Raw genomic sequence first — 16,843 nt, 5'->3', positions numbered from 1 at the left:
TGGGTTGAACAAAAGACACAAACATAATAATGAAAGACGCCTTAGGAAAAGACCTAGTGGGACGTCCGCAGAACAATAAAGGCTGAATCGGTTATTGTTGATCTACACGAGGCATTTGAGAGGCACGCATTTAGAAAGAAAAGACAGACATAAACAAGCGTGATGTCCAGTGTGTCAACAGCGTCTGGAACTCACTTTGCCCCACCTGAGACAGATGGGTCGATGGTTGAAGAAGTAGATGGAATACAGGCAAGAGCAGACCAGTTAGGGGACAAAGATGTGTTGAGGCAATTGCCTGAGAACAATAACCTGACCAGCAGCTTGCAAAGAGAAAAGCGAAGAATCCCCAACGACAAGGAGACTGAGAAGAAACACGCGTTACCTAAATCGTTTGTAGATAGAAATTTAAGCGACGTATCACCAAATCACTCATTGGACCACATTATTCTGTCTAATGAACATGAGCCTTACCGGAGATCTACTGAGGAAAATATCTACCGGCTAAATAACAATATCCACGGCAGTAACAATAACATTCATTCTAAGCGGAATTTTAAAAGAGAGGAGGCAAAAAATCCTCAAAGGCCTTCCTCTTCGGCAGCTTACACCCAACAGCAGTTTAATGGCTGGAAGAAAGAGTTTGGTCATGCCTTTAAAAAGATCTCAGCAATTGGTAGATTAAAATCCAGCGTGAATACTACCACACCGGCTGTAAACGGCCACCGCCACAACCAGCACCAGCATCAACAGGTTAAAGAAGAAGATCTGTACACACAAAGACTAGCCTCCGATTTATTGGATTCGTTATTGTCAGGATGCCCGGCCTCATTATTCGCAAGCACACAATTTCTAAGGGATGAACATGGTAAGAGGAGGGCACCTTTGCTATTAGCTAAACTAAATGTAAGGGTATCCCCTTTGAAAAGTGACAACAACATTTTGGATATCACCAATAGTAACCAGAACCATCACAGTAACAACAACAATACTAGTATCAACTCGGACAGAAGACCTTCTCTTCCAAGGAGATCCAGCATCATAAGCATTTCTTCTAATGTAGCCGAATTCATGTACGGAAGGAACGAAAATTCTTTATTTAAAATACACTTGGAATATGGAATTGATGAAAGCAGACTCAAATGGTCTATTATAAGAAGCTATAAAGACATCAGATCGCTACATCACAAGTTGAAAATCGTTGCATTTCAACAACTCACTATAAGCAAGCTTTACAGCGATAACAACAGATATCATTCGTTACAACTTCCGCACTTCCCCCATTATAAAGAAATGGTTAAAGAGAAAAATATGCTCGAGAGAAAAGCGGAAAACAAACCACCGTCTTCGGCTTCAGCTCGTCATATATCGGCAAACAGTGGTAGCGACAATGGCAGCAATATTACATCTTTGGAAACTTTATCATCTTCTGAAATTTCTGAATTTAACATCAATAATGTAAAGATGAAACATTTACAAGACTTGATTGACGAACCTGATGATTTCTCTCAACCAATTCATTTAAGATTAGAAAGATATTTGAGACTGCTGAACATTGCGCTGTGCTTGAGACCTCATGCCAATAGATTGTTTGAATTCTATGAGTTATCTCCTTTAGGAAACTTACTAAGTCGTGAAAACGGATTCAAGGGCAAGCAGGGTTATTTAGTCATTAGATCTACCGCAAAGGATCAAGGTTGGAGAGTCTCTCATTTCGGTAAACATGCGTTTAAAGATATGATTGATCGACATACGACGAAGTGGTTTTTGGTTAGAAATTCTTACCTTACTTATGTGTCTGATCTCTCTTCGACAACCCCCCTAGACGTATTCTTGATAGACTGGAAATTTAAGGTTAGGTTTTCCGGAAATAAGAATAATATTCTCGATAACGAAAATGAAATAAATTGGATCATTCACGATCCAAACTTGGAAATAAATGACGAATTTGCTGTCGGAAACCAGACTAATGATACCACTGATAGGAATGAGCGTTCGAAACCGCACCAAAAAAAATCAAATATATCTTCAAAACTATTATTGTTAACTTTGGAGAATAGTGAAAGAAAATTGAAAATTATTTGCAAATCTGAGAATTCATTGAAGCAATGGATGAGTTCAATTATCAAAATGTCCACTTCTACCTCTTGGTCAAGACCAAATAGATTTGGCAGTTTTGCACCCGTCAGAAAGAATTCTTTTTGTAAATTTCTGGTGGATGGGCGTGATTACTTTTGGTCATTAAGCGAAGCTCTCTTAATGGCAAAGGATGTCATATATATCCATGACTGGTGGTTGTCGCCCGAATTATACTTGCGACGCCCTGTGAAAGGCAATCAGGGCTTCAGAATTGATCGTATGTTGAAAGATTGTGCCGAAAAAGGCGTCAAGATTTTTATTGTGATTTATAGAAATGTGGGGAATATTGTTGGGACTGACAGTCTTTGGACTAAACACTCTATGTTAAGTTTACATCCGAATATACATATAATAAGATCACCTAACCAATGGTTACAGAATACGTATTTTTGGGCGCATCACGAAAAATTTGTTGTCATTGATGAAACGTTTGCATTTATCGGTGGTACTGATCTATGTTATGGTAGATATGATACTTTTGAGCATGTACTTCGAGATGATGCAGAGTCTTTACTAGATCAAAACTATCCTGGTAAGGATTATTCAAACGCTAGGATCGCCGATTTCCATGATTTGGATAAACCATTCGAATCAATGTATGATAGAAAAGTTATTCCAAGGATGCCATGGCATGATGTGCAAATGATGACTTTGGGTGAGCCGGCAAGGGACTTAGCTCGGCATTTTGTCCAGAGATGGAATTATCTATTAAGAGCCAAGAGACCTAGTAGACTAACTCCATTACTGACTCCACCTTCTGATTTAACCGCCGAAGAACTAAAGAGCTTGCCGATGTTTGAAATTTTACGCGAAAAGTCTACTTGTGAAACTCAAATACTCAGAAGTGCAGGGAATTGGTCACTTGGCTTAAAGGAAACTGAATGTTCCATTCAGAATGCTTACTTGAAGTTGATTGAACAAAGTGAACACTTTATCTATATTGAAAACCAATTTTTCATCACATCAACTGTCTGGAACGGAACTTGTGTAGTGAATAAAATTGGCGATGCTCTTGTTGATAGGATTGTTAAGGCTGATCAGGAAAAAAAACCCTGGAAAGCCTTCATTCTTATCCCGCTAATGCCTGGGTTTGATTCTCCAGTAGATACTGCAGAAGCTTCCAGTCTTCGTTTAATCATGCAATTTCAGTATCAATCGATTTCAAGAGGTGAACATTCTATCTTTAGTAAACTGAAAAAGTTGAATATTGATCCGGCCCAGTATATTCAATTTTTTTCACTGAGAAAATGGTCAACTTTTGCGCCAAATGAAAAGTTGATTACTGAACAACTTTACGTTCACGCTAAAATTATGATCGCTGATGACAGGAGATGTATTATAGGTTCTGCTAATATCAACGAAAGATCGCAGCTGGGTAATAGAGATAGCGAAGTGGCAATTTTTATCAGAGATACCGACTTGGTAAAGACCAAGATGAATGGTGACGAGTATTATGCGGGAAGATTCCCATGGGAACTAAGGCAACGACTAATGAGAGAGCATTTAGGTTGTGATGTGGATCTTGTTGAATTTGTTGAAAAGAAATTCGAAAGGTTTGAAAAAGTTGCTATGAGGAACTACGAAACGCTCCATACCTTACGTAATAATGGCGATACTAGTACCAATTGGAGTAAACAGGAAATGCTCGATTCTGCTATGATTGAATTGGGTTATCGTGAAATATTCGGTTGTAAATTCAGTTCCCAGTGGCGAAATATTCATGGAAGCAGTACCAATAATAAAAGCACTCAGTATGGCATAAAGGAAAAGGAAGCAGGAAGAGAAAACGAAAACGTGTATGATAAGTTCTTTAATTCCGCGAATAATGGACATTCATCCCGCAAGAAAATGCCATTGCCTAAACACGACTTTGCATCATTAGGGCTAACATTTAACCACAGAGCAGGCGTTGAAAACATCGGTATAAGAGATCATAAAGTTTTAAGTACAGATCCAAGATTAAGAAAGAATGACGAACACAAAAAAGAAGTTGACGGCTATGGCCCCGATGGTTGGAAAAAAGAAGCCAATAAAAAACATAAAGCTGACGTAACTGAACAGTTAAAGGAATGGGCGTTGAAATCAATGTCCTCAAAAGTTCTCGATGATAAAGAAGAAATAAAATCCAGGATTCCGGAAGGGTTTTCGAATTATTTGCCCGATGAGAAAGACCTGGAAATGTATCTCACAGATAAAACCGTTACAAATAGAAACAAATGGAGTATGCTAAAAAGGATATGTTATCTGCAATATTTATCTCACAAACTTGACGAAAAAAAATTACAGCGATTAAAAAAAATTAAAGACATGAGAAGAGATATGAGTTCAAGTACAGAGAGTACTAAACATGGATCTAATAGTTTACCATTGAATGAAAAGAAGAATGAAGGAGAAAGCACCAATGTTGATCAGAATAGCGAATCTGATGAATTCCATAGATTACACGAAGACATCTTAAAAAACCAGGAATTGGACGATAGTTCACTAGATGATCTACTTTCGCAGATCATTCCCAAGATCACCAACTTCAACAATGGTGAAATTGATGATGCAAAGAAAAAAGAATTACTTAAACTGAACTTCATCGATCCCTATTCCTTCGAGGACCCTTTAATTTCTTCTTTTTCTGAAGGACTTTGGTTTACTATTGCATTGAGAAATACGTTACTTTACAAATTAGTATTTCATTGTCAACCTGATAATGCTGTACAGAATTGGAAAGAATACGGAGAATTCACCGAATTAGAACAGGAATTTCAAATAAACCAAGATAAGTTGATCAACTTAGAAGCTGAAAATATCAATTCTACGACTACGCGTATTGTAGATAAGGAGAGGGAAAAGGAAAAAATGAGAAAAGCTGCTGAATTAAGGATGAAGTTATCTGGCAGTTTGCTGTATGGGTTCAATCAAAAGGTTTTTGACAAACATACGGCACAAAGGATCTTGGAACGAATCCATGGTCATTTGGTCATTTTCCCCACCGAATGGTTAGCCAAAGAAGTTGAGAGTAGAAATTGGATTTTTAACTCGGATAGGCTTTCACCAATGGAAATCTACAATTGAGGAAACTATCAAAGCGAGCAGGCGTCTTTCCCCTTTATTTCAACGTATATCTTTTAATATACCAAAAGGATTCAATATTGGTATAAAACCGGCTCTTTCACGATACATTCTTTTGTTAAAAACATCATTACCTTTTTTAATCACTAATTGCATTTTCATACTTAGAAGAAAAAGTTTATATAACAATATCATTATGTACTTTATATCAAAAGAATATAATACTTTCTCTTTCTGGTCTTTATTACTTAGTAATTATAGAAACTCAATTTTTTGGATAAGTCGATGCCAAATAAACTAATTAGGTAAATTATTGACAGTCCTAATGTTGGTAAAAGTATAAAGTTCAAATTTTTTAAGAAGGGAAGCTGGTTATAACCGTAAAACGTCAAAATAAAATAATGACCGATGGCAAAGCAATATAAAGAATTACCAATGAGTAGAGAAATCCAATTCTGTAGATTGATTATGGGTAACAATAAAAACTGAATGAAGTACAGGCACAGTAAGATTATTAAAAATGAATTACAATGAACATCAAAACAGTAAGCCCATTCAACTATGGTGTTTTGGCTCGATTTAAATTTAAAATGTGATCTATTCAACAAAAGGTAAAAAATCGTTGCCATTGTAAATCCAAATATGAAGAAATCTAAAATAACCATCTTTACTAAACTTTTGAAAAAATGGCCTATAATGCCGAAAAATCCCATATTACTGTCGTTATTAAAGCTTGAGTTATAAATCGACCAGATAATGGAGCTTAATGATATTAATGCTATTTGAAAAATGAAAAAAGAGGGATCATCTCTTGCCCACTGATTTTTCGTCTGTCGCTGATAATATATTGATCTATAAGCCTTTCTTGGATGGAAAATCAAATGGAACATTTCCCAGCTGGCAGTCTCGAGATCCAGATTCTTTGGTGTTTTAAAGAGCCTCTTGATTACCATCGGTACAGATTGTCGACCATAACCTTGCCCTTCAACATTCTCATTACCATTACTACGCTGCCTACGGCCTTGCTGGCCAGCTTGCAAGTCATTAGTGTAAGTCGGTAAATATGACATCAATGAACTCGTAGACTAAATAATGATAATAACAGCAAAATTACAGTGCAAAAACTTGTTTCTTTTTGGCTTTTGTTATAGCTTCAACAAATATGAACCTTGTGAAGTTTGATGTACTTATAAAATCCATTGACAATTACATAATCGTTGGTAGTGATACTTCTTTGATATTATTTTATTGGGCTTGGATCGTCGATTCTTCTTGCCTAAAGACACCTATAACGTTTTATGCAGCCCATATGAAATGGTAAAGTTAAGAAAGTACCACTTTGATGTCCTGGAGCCTGTTTAAATGACCTATTGATCTAGCTTCACCAGGATGTGATATATATCACTATCAACGGAATATACAATATATGTACATAATAAAGTGGTAATAAAGGCACTTTTTAATAAACACTGTTTGATATGAGTCTGTAGCAAATGTAAATTGAGATCCATAAAATACGAGCACTGGGTCATGTCAGTACCCCATTCTAAAGATCAGTCGCTCCTAGATGATGCATCCACATTATTACTGTTTTCTAAGGGGAAAAACAGACCTGAAGAAGCCTCAAAGAAAGATTCTAAAGCTGACACTATTGAGCACGATGAATGCCATGAGAGTGAGAAAATGGGAGCAATAGCAATGACAGCAGCTGCATCGGTTCCCTTGCCTCCCAAAAAATCAACTGAGCAATCGATGACGGCAGCAACAGTAACAACAACTACCAAGGAAGAGCACACCGAGAAGCAACCTCCATGGCCAGTACCTGACTCGTACATAGTCGATCCCGATGCGGGTATTATTACATGTATATGTGATTTGAATGATGATGATGGATTCACTATCCAATGTGACCACTGCAATCGATGGCAGCATGCTATTTGTTATGGTATCAAGGACATTGAAATGGCACCTGATGATTACCTCTGTAACTCCTGCGATCCAAGAACAGTAGATATTGATTTGGCTAGGCAAATACAGCGGGAACGCTTAGGTGTAAAAACAGTATACCCTTCTATGTCTAGTAACGGTTCCAGTAATAAGAATAATAGTCGAGATAGGGCCCCTAGTATATCCAATAGCGATGGCGGTGAGAGCTTGTCAGCAGATCGAGAAAATAGTAACCACAAGGACAAAAGAAGGAAAAAAACCCCATCTAATAATAGAGCAGAGTCAAAAAACGAAAGCGCATCAGCCAGTTCTTTTGAGACGTTGGTTACTACGCAAAAGAAAAAAGAGCATTTTCTGAGTGCTAAAGATGCATATGGTGCGATTTATTTACCTTTGAAAAAATACGTGTTTAAAGACGAACTGATGGAATTATTCTTAGATAAACACAAGGACGATGACTGCATAATACAATACCCCCATAAGACATTCAAAGCTATGTCTATTGAAGTCAAACCGTACGCTGATATCGCATATTCGAGGACTTATCCAGGCTTTACAAAATTAGGAGTTTATCTTAAGAGGGACTGTGTGAAAGGTGATTTCATTCAGGAGATTTTGGGAGACCTAGATTTCCGTAGTAATTATCTCACAGACCCACGAAATCAATATAGAGTATGGGGTACAGCTAAGAGAAGAGTTATCTTCCATTCTCATTGGCCGATATATATAGATGCGCGCCTATCAGGGAACTCAACTAGGTATTTAAGAAGAAGTTGCCAGCCAAACGTTGAACTAGTAACCATAAAACTACAAGATGCAGAAAATACAAATGATAAAAATAATAAAATAAAGTTTGTTCTAAGAGCTCTAAGAGGCATTTCAGAGAACGAAGAGTTGTATATCAAGTGGCAGTGGGATTCACGACATCCTATATTAAAGTTAATCGGTGACACAACAATAGACTCTTTAACTGACCTTGAAAAATATGGCTTGATAAATTCTATAGAAACAATTTTGAGCAACGGTGAATGTGGTTGTGGAAATAACTCCAAAGATTGCTATTTACTGAAAGTGAAGAGGTACTCACAGAGTCTTTATAAATCTGTGAAATCTAGAGCGAAAATGAGCAATAGATATAAGTTGAACGAAATTCTCAACCAATATGAGCATAAAAAGAGACGCGAACCACCGATTTTACATAGGTTAGAAGAAAAAGCTGTAACTGCAATTGAAAAAGCTCCAATAATTTTGAATACTTTTCATCAACGAAAATTCTTAGATCGGACTGACGGTACTAAAAGCTCTCGAAAAGATTCTATTACTGGTGCGTATGAAGATCAAGGTATTGTAAAACCTTTCAAGTTCAATTTATTCACGCAGTATTCCTCGAATGTACCTGTTCCCAAAAATATTGAGGCTAGGGAAAAGCCTCTCATAATAAAGAAAAGCTCAGACTATGATGAATCTCACATCACTAATATTAAAGAGTTACCAATTCCAGTTCCTTTGCCAGTGAGTAAGACCTCATGGCAAACTGTAACAGATTTCAATAACGTGCAATCAAAGAATGAGCACATAGCTAGAACACTTTCTCTTCCAAATTCTAATAAAGAATTATTAGAAGAAAAAGAACAAAATCAAAATAAAACTGGAGAAATTACGACAGAAGCCTTAACAAATTCAAAACAGGAATTGTCTCCAGAGAGTATAATGCATTTATCCGATTTTTCGTCCTCACAACTACATTCGAAAAAAAAACTAAGCTTTGCAGATTACAAGAAAAAGCTACTGAAATAAAAATGGACATTTTCTCCAAACTCCTATATATACTGTGTTATACTTAGGAGTGAATATTTGTTATTCTTTGTTAAGGTTATATTTACATTAATATTAAATTACAAGTATTAATTAAAAGTATATTTAATGAATTATAAAATGACCTATATGCGAAAAGGAAGGCGATAAAAAATTTGATGATTGAAGGGCAAGTATGTCATCACAGAAAATGTTTCGGTTCAGAATGTTTCTTTACTCCTTGACCTATATAGCGAATATCCCTCATCATTGGCCATATCATTATCTTCATCTTCCTCTTCGGAGTCTTCTTCATCGCTTGATATCTCGTTATCTATTCGATCATCAGCACTAGTGTTTGGTGTCCTTTCTTCATTTTCTTCGTTATCACCCAACGCAGATAAGGAATTGAAAAGTATAGTCTTTGGTCTTGGTGGCGTTTTTGGAGTAGTATATAACGGGTTACCGGGCCTGGCATATGATTGACCATCATCATTAGGATCCATATAATCGTCATCATCATTAACGCCATCAAAGTCAAATTGATGCTGGAAAATATTCTGGTTTTGCAGTTTAGGATCTGAAGGTTGCGGTCTACTAGGGAAATGGTCTGGGGGAAACAAGGAGGTACCTGATGTCCATTTATCACTCCTGTTTTCATCGTTATTCTCACTATATATACTCTTGCTGTTTCTACCCTCAGAATCATCACTATGTGAGAGTATTCTATTCGTATAGTCTGACTCGACATTTTCGGATTTATTATCATAGCTATTATAATCTTCGTCATTAGTACCGACATCGTTATAGTAGTTTTTATTGTCCACATCACTATACTCTGCGTAATCTTCTTCATTTTCATTATTCTCATCGTTGTTGAAATTGTAATATAAGTCCATGTTCCCAATATCATGTCCATCATTAAGAAGTTCATTATTTCCCCTATTTCCATAGCTCTCGCTATCCTCTGCATCACCAATTATGTCTTCAGAATCAGAGTTTCTAATGACATCATCGTCATCGCTTTCTTGTTCATTGCCAAAATCTCCCAAAACGGTATTATATTTTTCTCTTGTATCAGCTAAGATAGTTTCAGTATATTCTTTCCAAAAGGGCTCCTCAAGTCGTTCCGAAACGGCCGTATTACAAAATGTTAGCTTCATTTCATCAATATATTCTTTAAACTTCGATATCTCTTCGGCGATCAATGTCAGATGACCCATATATCCATAGCGTAATCCTGTCTTCTCTTCATGGTCTTGACATGCCTTGTCAGCATCTACTATCTTTCTAGTTAGGTATGCATCAACCAAATAATCTTTCAAAAGAAACCTATTATAACCAGTTTTGAGAGGACCGTTGAATATTTGTTGAGCAATGTCAAAAATGACATTATGCAAAAAGTTATTCCAAGGAAACTCTGTGAACATATCGAGAATATTAATCAATATTTTCGTATCTTCTAGAGCAATTTTCAATCTGTCTCCTACGAGCGGTTTTTCTCTCAAACATTCTCTCACCGATTCAGTGTCAGATAAGGTTTCATCGTACAATTCAACCCCGGAAGTATCATTTTCTAGCCCTTCCCCTATCTTTGCTTCTGAATTCTCTTCTGATTTCTCGTCTACTACTTCAGTATCATTCAATTCATCATCATCTCGATTATTGATTTGAAGAGTACTCAGTTTTTCCGTGACCTCCTTCTCTTGTCCGTGATTATTATCGAAATATGTTGCGTCAGTAGTAGCTATTGCTGTATTTTTTTCCTTTTCAACCAAAGTTTCCAAATATCTGGCTCTTTCCGTATCGCGTTCTTCTGCAGTCGACTCGCCATTAGGCTCATTTAACAGTGTCATATTAGAACAGTGCAAGAGCTCAGCAATAAGCTCACAGATTTTAAACCTCTCAAAACCCAGTGGTTCTATATCTCCAAATGGCATTTTCATTGATGGCAACTTGGTCTCCTTCAACATCTTAGCAAAGTCCGGCATATACTTCGCAAACAATTTGATCAAATGTATCAAGTGAATTGGATCTCGATCACTGGGAGGGTGACTTTCTAGGGTAGTATATACCAATTGAATGAAATCGTAATCTGAGTTGTTTTTTCTGATTAACTCTATTATGATCCCGACACCATTACTTAGACATGTACCACCTTTCAACATTATCTTGATCAACTTTTCTACCATTTCTTCCGATACCAATTGTCTTGTCAATTCATTAGGACCTATTCCTGAAGCAAGCTCATTACTCGAGTTGGTGCTCAATGTGACAAATGCTTTGATAAAATCACCTGCTGCAGATTGTGTAGAAATACCATGTTCTGGGTTAAGGTGATCTAAAAGTTTAGGTATTAATTCCTGTGATTTTAGTATTTTTATGACTCCTGTAGGAGAGTCTGGTTTATCCGTCGAGACAACTTTCAGAAGAAAGTCCATCAATGATGGATTGTCGACGTGTGTCAAGAATCTTGCGACCAAACTGTCTCGGCTTAATATAAACTCCAACATTCCCGTTATATCCATATCGAGAAGTCTCTCATTTATTTTCATGAAGTAAGTAGAAGCTGGGATCGGTAGGGGAGATGGATAATCTAGTATTGACCACAATCTACTAAGAAGGTGTTTATTTCGCATTATTGCTGCAGATATAGGCCATACATCAGCAGATAAGATCTCTGCTGCTATTCTAGCTCTTCTGGTCTCTACCTGTTCCTCAGATTCCGGAGGCAAAGTAATACTTGTCTCTTCAGAATCAACACTCCTTTCATCCTCAGAGTCATGATTACCATCATTTACGACTTCCTCTGGTTCTTTTTCTCCGACATCATCTTTTTCATTCCATTCATCTCGCTTCCTCAAAATAAGTTGATCGTTGACACCTTCAATAATTTCAGGTTTCCCAGCACTATCTAGTCCGTCGTCGAGAACCTTCTCGTTAGTAACATATTCTATCAATTTTGATAGAACTTCAGGATACTTCAAAAATATTAGTAGTTTGAAATTAGAACACATCAGTTCCGTGTACAACTCATCATCATCCAGTAAATCATCTAAGACCTCCAAATTTGGTCTGTAATTTTCATATTCCGACTCAGTCGTAGGTAAAGAACTCTCTTCTTCCTTTTCTTCGTTTTCGTTAGTGATACTATCTTCACAGATCACACCACCATGTGAAGATTCATGTTTATTGTCACTAACACCCTCTTCACCCGTACCAGTAGGTACGCCTCCATCTTGATCATTATCGATTTTAATAAAGGCACTATTTAGAATCTTAGTAACTGGTGACTCTATCGAGTAATCCTGACCGAACTTCCAAAAAGAACCAGACATGCTATTATAATCTTCCCGTAATAAAAGTAAAGAAATAAAAGAAGAAAACACCAGAACTTACCAACCAAAAGCTAAAAGAAATGAACAAGCAAAACAAAAGATGATCAAAGAAAATGCTAAAAGTGAAAATACTTCAATGAGGTGAGTTTCGTATAGTATAATACAAATACAAAAAAAAAAAATGACAATCAACCGTACGAATTGTGAGGCAAATGCAACTCTTTATTCGTGAACCGGTCTTTGCAAGAATGAAAAATTCTTGAATTGATAAAAATCTATTACGAACAAACAATTGCGCGTCAAAAAAAACAGAATAAAAGGTGAAGTTACGATAGTAAATATTCGACACCTTTCTTATCTTTGATATGTCTTCGATTGGACGAGAAAAGTCCTGGAAAGGGTCTAATATACCCTTGACGTACTGATGTTATTTTTGCTGGTCATTTTTTACTCTGTCAAATCGTTGAAAAATTACTGTTTGATTATTACCCGCGTCAATGTCTCAGTTATATAAGCCGTCAAATTGTTCATTATATATACTACACACATATGGATATTCATGTATAACCTTATTTGATCCGTTTAGTCTTCTGGTGCTCCAACAGTGGAAGGAGGCTCTGGAAGAGGGCGTTCGTAAGCCAAGTATGTTTCGTTCTCATTTTCCGAAAGGCACCCAAGCATATAATCTATTACTAATGCGATTCCAGCTTGCCCATAAGAAGAATTGATTATTTTGTTTTTAATAATTTCGGTGCTCAACTGATCCTTTAGTTTCTTTAGAACTTGTAGGGAAAATATTTGGAATCTGTCGTAGAATCGTATACGGAAGGAAATCAACTTCACCAGCAAATCCAAAACAATATCGACGTCAAACCTCCTCATAAACTCATGATTAATATCCAGGGAAAGATAAAGATTTAAGAGATGGTGGCAGCTGATAGGGTCAAACCTCGCCAAAATACTGGTTCGTAGACATGCTATTGCATCAGATAGAGCACTGGACCGAAGCAAAGTCAAGCCAAGTAGTTCCCATTCTAACCCGCTGTATTTTGCGGTTGCCTTATTCTCTTGAGATGAAGTGCTGATGCTCAAATCTTCATAAATGTCCAAAAACATGGCATCAAACCATCTTTGACACAGCCTCTTCTGACGAAGTTCTATAGAGAGCTTGTCCGAAGAGTCTATCATTTTGAATTTGCTCTCCATAACAAAAACGTCAGACCTTAGCTGAAGTAAGACATTCCAACCAATTCTCACAATTAGTTCCATCAACAAAAAACGTACTTGCTCACGAAACCAACTTGTTTCTCTGGTCTCTTTGCTTCGTTTCAGTAACATCAAGTCTCGTATAGTGCTTACTTCTTGATGAGAAACAAAGTTTATGAGATTATCGCTTTGTGGTCCATAAATGGGCCCTAGTTCAAGACAGGACCTACTCCATATCTCTTCTATACACCCGTACTTAGATTCATTAGGCATCACAGTGCGTCCGAATATTATTGATCTCAACTCCAGCTCATTTTCGTAGTGCATAGTATTCATCAAATGATTCAGCTCATGTGAGGTCATAGTACAAACTTCTCTGCTATGGCATAAAGGAGCCTTGTAATAGTTCATGTGCAGTTTAAATACGTTAATCTGGGCCTGTTTAACGATATCGTATTCAGCCAAACAGGGCATTGAGTTGATTGTGAGCAATGCCTTATCGTACTGCTGTAGAAAAACATAACTTTTGGACAACAGCAACCAGGATTCAAAACTATCTGAAGATAATTTAGTGGCTAACGTGGAGATAGATAAAGATAACTCATAATCGTTGCTATTTAAAAGAAACCTTGCTTGAATGCATAGCACATCAGTGATACAATTTATTAAATCGGTACTGTAAGGCTCATCCGATGGCAATTCATACAGTTCAGGTAGCAGTACGTCTAATATCTCATGGATTCTTCTAACCATTTCTAAATCGCGATCATTACTTTGCTCCATGATGTAGATAGTAACGATAAAGTAATATTTGAAATTTGATGGATCACTCTTTATTAAATTGTCCAAAACTTGAATTGCATAGTCAGTCATAAACTTTGGAGTTATAGATAGAAATACCAGTAATGATTGAGTTAAGTAGTTGTTCAGTATTGTCGCATAGACACTCTTCGTGGAATCCCAACCACATTCCAAAAATCTTGGTAAAAACTTACACAGTGAATCGATTACCCTTTTGTAATCACTGGGGCTTCTGTTCTCAAAAACAAACGGAAGTTCCACCAGTCCAGGTATTTTTCTTTCTGAATCCAAATTGATAATCATGCTTCTTATGCAACAGCTTACGAAGGTTTCTTCCCAAATGAGATCACTCAACGATGTTTCATTATTCCCATTCAAACAGTTGATGACATTTACTTGATAAACGTCTTCAGACTCGTATCTCAACCTAATGTCCAATTTCTGAAAGATATTGAATGTACAGTAAGTGGTAATGTTATCATTCTTGAAGGAGATTGATTTTGGTTTCGTGCTATCATTCCATTTTATCAGTTTTAAAAATGCAATTGGCATAGAAGTGCTCGAAGCGTCAATTCCGGTAATGTAAAAGAACTCCCCAATTTTCTCATCATGAAATTTATCTAGCTCTGTACAATGAATTAAGTCTGGAGGTCCAATACCAGATTTGCCAGTGCTCAACAATTCATTCAGAAAAGATGTTCTGAACACCAAACTTTCGCCAAGTACTTTCTCCAAAGTTCTTGGATAGTCTATAGGAACACCTTTACGTGCTGGCTTAACACGTTGCACTGGAATAGCACCTGATGGAAGAGATCCGGTAGGCTTTTTGTTCTTACTTTTTTTATACTTCGTAGATCCCCATAAAAAACTCATATTCCTGAGTCAATTGATCCGTTGATTGTAATTTGTTACTTGCTCCACTGGATAAGTGTGCCCTTATTCTCTGTACGTAATGTTTCTTTCTTGCTGTTTTTCCCAATCGATGTGAACAATGCTTCGGAAAGTTGATGACGGCTTGCCCAAATAACAGAATATTACACGGCACCAGCACCGTAATGATTCCTTATTATGCACATCACTAAAGTACTAATTTATACAGCAAAAAAATTTCTTCCCCGCCAGGACTTGAACCTGGAATCTTCTGGTTCGTAGCCAGACGCCGTGACCATTGGGCCACGAGGAACAAGAATTCTTGAAATTGTTGTATCTTAAGATGGATACTTCCGCATGACAATACATCATTCTAAACGTTCATAAAACACATATGAAACAATCTTATAACGAAACGAACTGTTGATAATTAGTTGTTTAGTAAGTTGTAATAATTAAGAATAGTCGTTCCTTCTTAATCTGTTGATAATTAGTTGTTTAGTAAGTTGTAATAATTAAGAATAGTCGTTCCTTCTTAATCTGTTGATAATTAGTTGTTTAGTAAGTTGTAATAATTAAGAATAGTCGTTCCTTCTTAATCTGTTGATAATTAGTAGTTTAGTAAGTTGTAATAATTAAGAATAGTCGTTCCTTCTTAATCTATATAAGAGAGGTATATAAAACACACGCTGATTGGTTGTATTAAACCAAAAGGTTCAGACATAAATCAGAGTGTTGATGATAAGAATTTAGTGTTAACTCATCTTCTTATATACTAAGTTCTGGACAATTAATAGATCTTTATCTTATTAGTGCAGGAAATTCTATAATTAGAATTTCCCTACTCCAAGTAAATTGGTATCACCATAAGAATGTTAGTATTAATTTACTCAACATCATTAGTATCATGTTAAAGAATGTTCGTCATCAACTACAACAATTTATATGAATAAATGTATAGTGGTAATCACTTATTCCAACATAATCAATATAAGAGAGGTATATATGTTGTAATATAAATCAACTATCATCTACTAACTAGTATTTACGTTACTAATATATTATCATATACGGTGTTAGAAGATGACGCAAATGATGAGATATAGTCATCTAAATAAGTGGAAGCTGAAATGCAAGGATTGATAATGTAATAGGATAATGACTGACAATATATAAAATGACAATAAAAGCATATACAGAATTATGTAGAATTACGAGTTCCATTTATTGGATTCCTATATCCTCGAGGAGAACTTCTAGTATATCTACATACCTAATATTATTGCCTTTATCAACAATGGAATCCCAACAATCATCTCAAAATTCGCCAATCTCTCAAATCAGAGTGTTGATGATAAGAATTTGGTGATAACTCATCTTCTTATATACTAAGTTCTGATCAATTAATAGATCTTTATCTCATTACTGCAGTATATTCTATTACTAGAATTTTTCTGCTCCAATTTTTACGAAGACGTATAGTTGCAATAACTTAATCCAATTTATACGAATAGGTGTATAGTAGTAGTAATCACTTATTCCAACAAATAGAATAATGAATGACAACGTAGAAAACAAGAAAACAAGTATATTTTTATGTATAATTATCTATTTCCTTTTGTCAATTCCTATATCCCGGAGGAGAACTTCTAGAATATTCTATATACCTAATAAGATTGCCTTTATCA

The 16,843-nt window shown here is 36.2% G+C and overlaps 5 protein-coding genes and 1 non-coding gene across 6 annotated transcripts; 2 read left to right on the top strand and 4 right to left on the bottom strand.

The window, feature by feature from the left end:
* Nucleotides 1-162: 162 nt before the first annotated feature.
* SPO14 (phospholipase D) lies at nt 163-5,202 on the top strand (the record flags this gene model as incomplete). Its single annotated transcript, XM_056223941.1, has 1 exon — nt 163-5,202. The coding sequence occupies one exon, from the start codon at nt 163-165 to the stop codon at nt 5,200-5,202; it is 5,040 nt and encodes a 1,679-aa protein (XP_056077909.1).
* A 245-nt stretch (nt 5,203-5,447) lies between these two features.
* Nucleotides 5,448-6,269, bottom strand: GMH1 (Gmh1p; the record flags this gene model as incomplete). Its single annotated transcript, XM_056223940.1, has 1 exon — nt 5,448-6,269. One exon carries the CDS (start codon nt 6,267-6,269, stop codon nt 5,448-5,450), a length of 822 nt encoding a protein of 273 aa, XP_056077908.1.
* Nucleotides 6,270-6,729: 460 nt separating this feature from the next.
* Nucleotides 6,730-8,943, top strand: SET3 (histone-binding protein SET3; the record flags this gene model as incomplete). The annotated part of the gene is made up of 1 exon (XM_056223939.1): nt 6,730-8,943. One exon carries the CDS (start codon nt 6,730-6,732, stop codon nt 8,941-8,943), a length of 2,214 nt encoding a protein of 737 aa, XP_056077907.1.
* A 218-nt stretch (nt 8,944-9,161) lies between these two features.
* SAP190 (Sap190p) lies at nt 9,162-12,278 on the bottom strand (the record flags this gene model as incomplete). Its single annotated transcript, XM_056223938.1, has 1 exon — nt 9,162-12,278. The coding sequence occupies one exon, from the start codon at nt 12,276-12,278 to the stop codon at nt 9,162-9,164; it is 3,117 nt and encodes a 1,038-aa protein (XP_056077906.1).
* Nucleotides 12,279-12,860: 582 nt separating this feature from the next.
* Nucleotides 12,861-15,158, bottom strand: BCH2 (Bch2p; the record flags this gene model as incomplete). Its single annotated transcript, XM_056223937.1, has 1 exon — nt 12,861-15,158. One exon carries the CDS (start codon nt 15,156-15,158, stop codon nt 12,861-12,863), a length of 2,298 nt encoding a protein of 765 aa, XP_056077905.1.
* Nucleotides 15,159-15,395: 237 nt separating this feature from the next.
* Smki_11.trna13R lies at nt 15,396-15,468 on the bottom strand. The gene has a single exon. It is a non-coding gene; the product is annotated as a tRNA-Arg (tRNA).
* Between the last annotated feature and the right edge of the window lie 1,375 nt (nt 15,469-16,843).

Source organism: Saccharomyces mikatae (assembly GCF_947241705.1).
Source record: "Saccharomyces mikatae IFO 1815 strain IFO1815 genome assembly, chromosome: 11".
NCBI lineage: Eukaryota > Fungi > Ascomycota > Saccharomycetes > Saccharomycetales > Saccharomycetaceae > Saccharomyces > Saccharomyces mikatae.
The sequence above is the reverse complement of the archived record's forward strand: the minus strand, read 5'-3'. Positions and strand labels throughout refer to the sequence as shown.